Source organism: Barbus barbus (assembly GCF_936440315.1).
Source record: "Barbus barbus genome assembly, chromosome: 44".
Classification (NCBI taxonomy): Eukaryota; Metazoa; Chordata; class Actinopteri; order Cypriniformes; family Cyprinidae; genus Barbus; species Barbus barbus.
This window is the reverse complement of record NC_136722.1, coordinates 26040001-26045000: the sequence shown is the minus strand read 5'-3', so window position 1 is coordinate 26045000 and position 5000 is coordinate 26040001. Positions and strand designations below refer to the sequence as shown.

Here is a 5000-nt window from a genome sequence, read left to right as displayed (position 1 = left end):
TTGTAACATTACAAATCACTTTTGATTAATTTAATGTGTCCTTGGTGTAACAAAAGTATTCTTTTTTTTTTTTTTTTTTTAATCTCATTGACCCCAAACCTGTGACCACTAGTACACGACACATATTATCCTGAAGCTGCTGATTGATCAAATCACCTTGACCTTTGACCTTTGACCTGTGTGTTGTGCTGAAGAGCTGAAGGTCTGGAGGACTGATCCGGGATCCATCTTTGACTTTGATCCGGTGGAGGACAATATTCAGTCTAAAAGCCTGCACGACAGCCGCTGTACACTGACCCTCAGCCGCTGGTTATCTGTGTGTAACGTGTGTGTGTGTGTGTGTGTGTGTGTGTGTGTGTGTTAGAGCGTGTCAGCCGTGCCCCCCAGCAGCCGTCTGCGCAGTCGGTGTGCAGTTCTCTGGGCTCAGAGCTCTGGGCCGATCGCAGCGCATCCGTCTGCAGCAGTGCGTCTGCATCGCAGGACCGATCCGCTTCAGGCAAGATCACGGATCAGTAGGGCTGGGTCTCCTTTCAATTTGATCAATTCCGATTCTTATTGATTCTCAGTTTCGATTCCAGTGTGGTTAAAAAAAATGAAATCAAACATACACAAGTATCCGATTCTGGAACTGGAATTGACTTAAGTTTCCCAACCCTATGGACGCATGCCGCTGAAATAACTACACACGTGTGTGTGTGTGTGTGTGTGTGTGTGTCTGTGTGTGTTTGAGTCAACATCGCCCATCAACCAGCCGAAGATCTGATCCACAAACGATGATGATGATGATGATTCACAGTTTCTGTCTCAACATTAACCCGTTTCATCTGCAGTAAATGCTGGTTTCCTCCAGCAGGTGTGTGTGCGGTCTGCAGTGTTTGACTGTGTGTGTGTGTGTGTGTGTGTGTGTGTGTGTGTGTGATGTTGTCCCTCATGCAGGTGTGTTCCAGCATCACTCCCATCATCCTCCGCAGTACCAGCAGGGTTACGCTCACATGCAGGCCGTCCGCAGCATTCGCTCTCCTCCGCACGCAGCCTCCACGGTGAGAGAACACACTGCACTTCATCACACACACTCTCTCACACACACACACACACACACAGCTGCTTTCACTCACATTTATCTCTACAGTGGTTTATACTAGAATTAAACTGCTGGTCTGCAGAATTCCTCAGTTATGACACAAACTCAGTTTCAGCTGTAAAGCAGCTCTACAGAAGACAGTAGATCATTATTCAGATCAGATATTCTCATTAGCTGTGTTTATTAGTTTACATCTCAGTTCTGAGAAAAACGTCTGAATTGGAAGTTAGAAACTGAGAATTGCAATATATAATTTCACAATTCTGAGAAAAAATTGAGCTTTATAGTAAATATAGATATAGATAGTGAGATATTAACAAGTTTATACTCAAGGTTTTCAAAGTAAAAAAACAATTTAAAAAGTGCAACTTTTTAATCTCACAATTCTGACTTTTCTGAAGTTTATATCACAAGTGACAAGTATATCACAACTTTATATCATAATATTCTGAGATATAAACTCGCTTTTCGTCTCAGAATTGCACTAAAAACGTCCAGAGCTAAATAATGTATATTTATTATGTATATAAATAGAAACGCATATATATTTAAGACAAATATGTTGTTTATACATACAAAATATCGTTATATATAATATAAGAATATAAATATATACATGTAAATATTTTCAAAATTGTATGTGTGTGTATTTAAATATACATAATAAATATACACAGTATTCACTCATATATTATGTAAACAAAAACTTATTTTGGATGCGATTAATCCTTTGACGGCACTAAATGAAATAAAAAATATATTTAAAAAAACTAATTCAAAATATAAGAACTATGACAGCAGGTCAGTGCTAGTAGAATGGTTTTGATTGTATTACTGATATTTAGTATCGGTTTCCCAGTGATGACGTGACGATGATGTTGTTGTGTCCAGCAGAGAGTGTATCGAGCGCTGTATGATTACGCTGCTCAGGACCACGACGAGGTTTCCTTCCGTGACGGAGACGTGATCGTTAACGCTCAGCCCATCGACGAGGGATGGATGTTTGGCACGGTCCAGCGCACCGGGAAGTCCGGCATGCTTCCGGCCAACTACGTGGAGTGTTTGCACTGAGATCATTCCCATGCTCCGCTCAGATCGAAGAGGAACAGGAGGAAGTGATGTCATCAGACATCAAACCTGAGAAAAGTTGATTATTATATTCATAGGCAAGCTTATTTGTGCCACAGAAAACACATTTTAATTGCTTTTTTATATGAAGAGTTTATTTGCAAAAACAGATAACTCGTGTTTTATTATGTTGACATGTTTTTATTGCTAGTTATTTTTAACCTAATCAGAATAACTCAACTGCAGTTTGATTGAGATTCATTGAAAAGCAAAAAAACATGATTTTTGAAAATAGTTAAAAACGGTTATCTTATAATTATCTGTTTTTGCAAATGAACTCTTCATATCTTTTTTCTTGCAACTGAAAGTTTATATCTCAGTTTAGACTTTTCCTCTCAGGATTGCACGTTTATCTTACACGCTGCAAAAAATGATCTTCTTAGTATTTTCGTCTTGTTTTCTAGAATAAATGTCTAAACATGCATTTACTTGACGAGTAAAATTACTCAAGATATTAAATCTTGTTTTTTGGAGTTTTTGTTTAAAACACGCAAAAATATCTGACAGTGGGGTTAGAAAGATAATCTTAATTCAGAGACGAAACACGATTATTTTTCTTGCCCTATTGGCAGATATTTTTGCTTGTTTTAAACAAAAACTAACATAATTTTGATCGTTTTTTCAGAAAACAAGACATAATATCCTAAGTCAGTTTACCTGTAAAGTAAATTAATCTTGATTCAAGAATTCTTAGATATTTATACTAGAAAACACGACAAAATACTAAGAAGATCATTTTTTGCAGTGCAGTGTCTTTTTCTATTTAATATCTCACACTTCTGAGTTTCTAACTTGACTTTTTCTCACAATTGTAACGTTTTGTCTCTGAATTATGAAGAAAATGTTTAAATTGTGAGTTACTTTGTATGATTTTTATTCTGTGGCAGAAACAAGCTTCTGTATATTCTGAGCATGAGAATCAGTTAATTCATATCTGATAGTGAATGGAGGTTAATAACAATCAATAATGATTTGATTGATTGATAGTTGAATGAGTTTGTAAGTGTTCACTCAGTCACACTAATGATCTGTTTTATAATGAGATTTATGTTCCAGGAGACTTCAGTCCCACTGACTAGTTCTAGAATTAACTAGTATAGGGCTGTTAAACTAACCAGTTACAGGTAGTTTAGTTTCTGGAGGATGAACAGATTCTGATGACTGTTTGTCAGCCGTTCAGATCTGCACATAACAAGCCCTGTGACGTAGAAAACAGCCATCTACTGTATGTAGAAACCACTCTTATCTAATGTTTGTTGATTCTTAAAGTGTTCAGAAGAGGACTGATGTTAACTGTGACCAGCGTCGGTGGTTCACTGTTCGCTTTAACTAGTCTCACTAGTTTGGTTTATTTACTGTAGTAACATGTTGATCTGTCAGCAAACAGGCTTTGATCAGCATGAACACAGTCTGATGTGATCAGTGTTTGTGAACTCAATCACTCACAGAGGAACCGAATTCATTCGTTCAGTTGTTCATATGATTCAGTTCGGATCTGCTGATTCAATCATCTTTACACTGTAAACAGCTGCATGTGCTGACAGTCAGAGCTGTATATGATCTGTCAGGTCTTCATTTCTCCTGATTGCACTGATTCATATAGTCTGAATCAGCTGCAGAACGACTCTCTCTGAATCAGTGATTCACTGTAGATCGACTCTTTCTGAATCAGCTGCAGATCGACTCTCTCTGAATTGGTGATTCACTGCAGATCGACTCTCTCTCTGAATCAGTGATTCACTGCAGAACGACTCTCTCTGAATCAGTGATTCACTGCAGATCGACTCTCTCTGAATCAGTGATTCACTGCAGAACGACTCTTTCTGAATCAGCTGCAGAACGACTCTCTCTGAATCAGTGATTCACTGCAGAACGACTCTCTCTGAATCACTGCAGATCGACTCTCTCTGAATCGGTGATTCACTGTAGATCGACTCTTTCTGAATCAGCTGCAGATCGACTCTCTCTGAATTGGTGATTCACTGCAGATCGACTCTCTCTCTGAATCAGTGATTCACTGCAGAACGACTCTCTCTGAATCAGTGATTCACTGCAGATCGACTCTCTGAATCAGTGATTCACTGCAGAACGACTCTTTCTGAATCAGCTGCAGAACGACTCTCTCTGAATCAGTGATTCACTGCAGAACGACTCTCTCTGAATCACTGCAGATCGACTCTCTGAATCGGTGATTCACTGCAGATCGACTCTTTCTGAATCAGTGATTCACTGCAGATCGACTCTTTCTGAATCAGTGATTCACTGCAGAAGGACTCTTTCTGAATCAGTGATTCACTGCAGATCGACTCTCTCTGAATCAGTGATTCACTGCAGAACGACTCTTTCTGAATCAGCTGCAGAACGACTCTCTCTGAATCAGTGATTCACTGCAGAACGACTCTCTCTGAATCACTGCAGAACGACTCTCTCTGAATCAGTGATTCACTGCAGATCGACTCTCTCTGAATCAGTGATTCACTGCAGATCGACTCTCTATGAATCAGTGATTCACTGCAGAAGGACTCTTTCTGAATCAGTGATTCACTGCAGATCGACTCTTTCTGAATCAGTGATTCACTGCAGATCGACTCTTTCTGAATCAGTGATTCACTGCAGATCGACTCTCTCTGAATCAGTGATTCACTGCAGATCGACTCTTTCTGAATCGGTGATTCACTGCAGATCGACTCTCTCTGAATCGGTGATTCACTGCAGATCGACTCTCTCTGAATCGGTGATTCACTGCAGATCGACTCTCTCTGAATCGGTGATTCACTGCAGATCGACTCTC

General features: G+C 39.3%; 1 protein-coding gene across 2 annotated transcripts in view; it reads left to right on the top strand.

Annotated features, from left to right (window-relative positions):
* Nucleotides 1–5000, top strand: part of LOC306863547 (LIM zinc-binding domain-containing Nebulette-like) — a 29011-nt gene that overhangs the window by 22951 nt on the left and 1060 nt on the right. The window contains exons 6-8 of one of the 2 annotated variants that reach the window (XR_013783696.1): nucleotides 937–1040; nucleotides 1976–3847; nucleotides 4432–5000. The exon at nucleotides 4432–5000 is cut by the window's right edge and continues 273 nt beyond it. Coding sequence is in view for 1 of the 2 variants with exons in the window: in XM_079406950.1 (XP_079263076.1) it covers nucleotides 937–1040; nucleotides 1976–2152 (281 nt within the window). In the remaining variant the exon portion in view is untranslated. Of the gene's footprint in view, nucleotides 1–936; nucleotides 1041–1975; nucleotides 4125–4431 lie in introns of those variants that run through there. The other variant, XM_079406950.1, reaches the window with a different exon arrangement.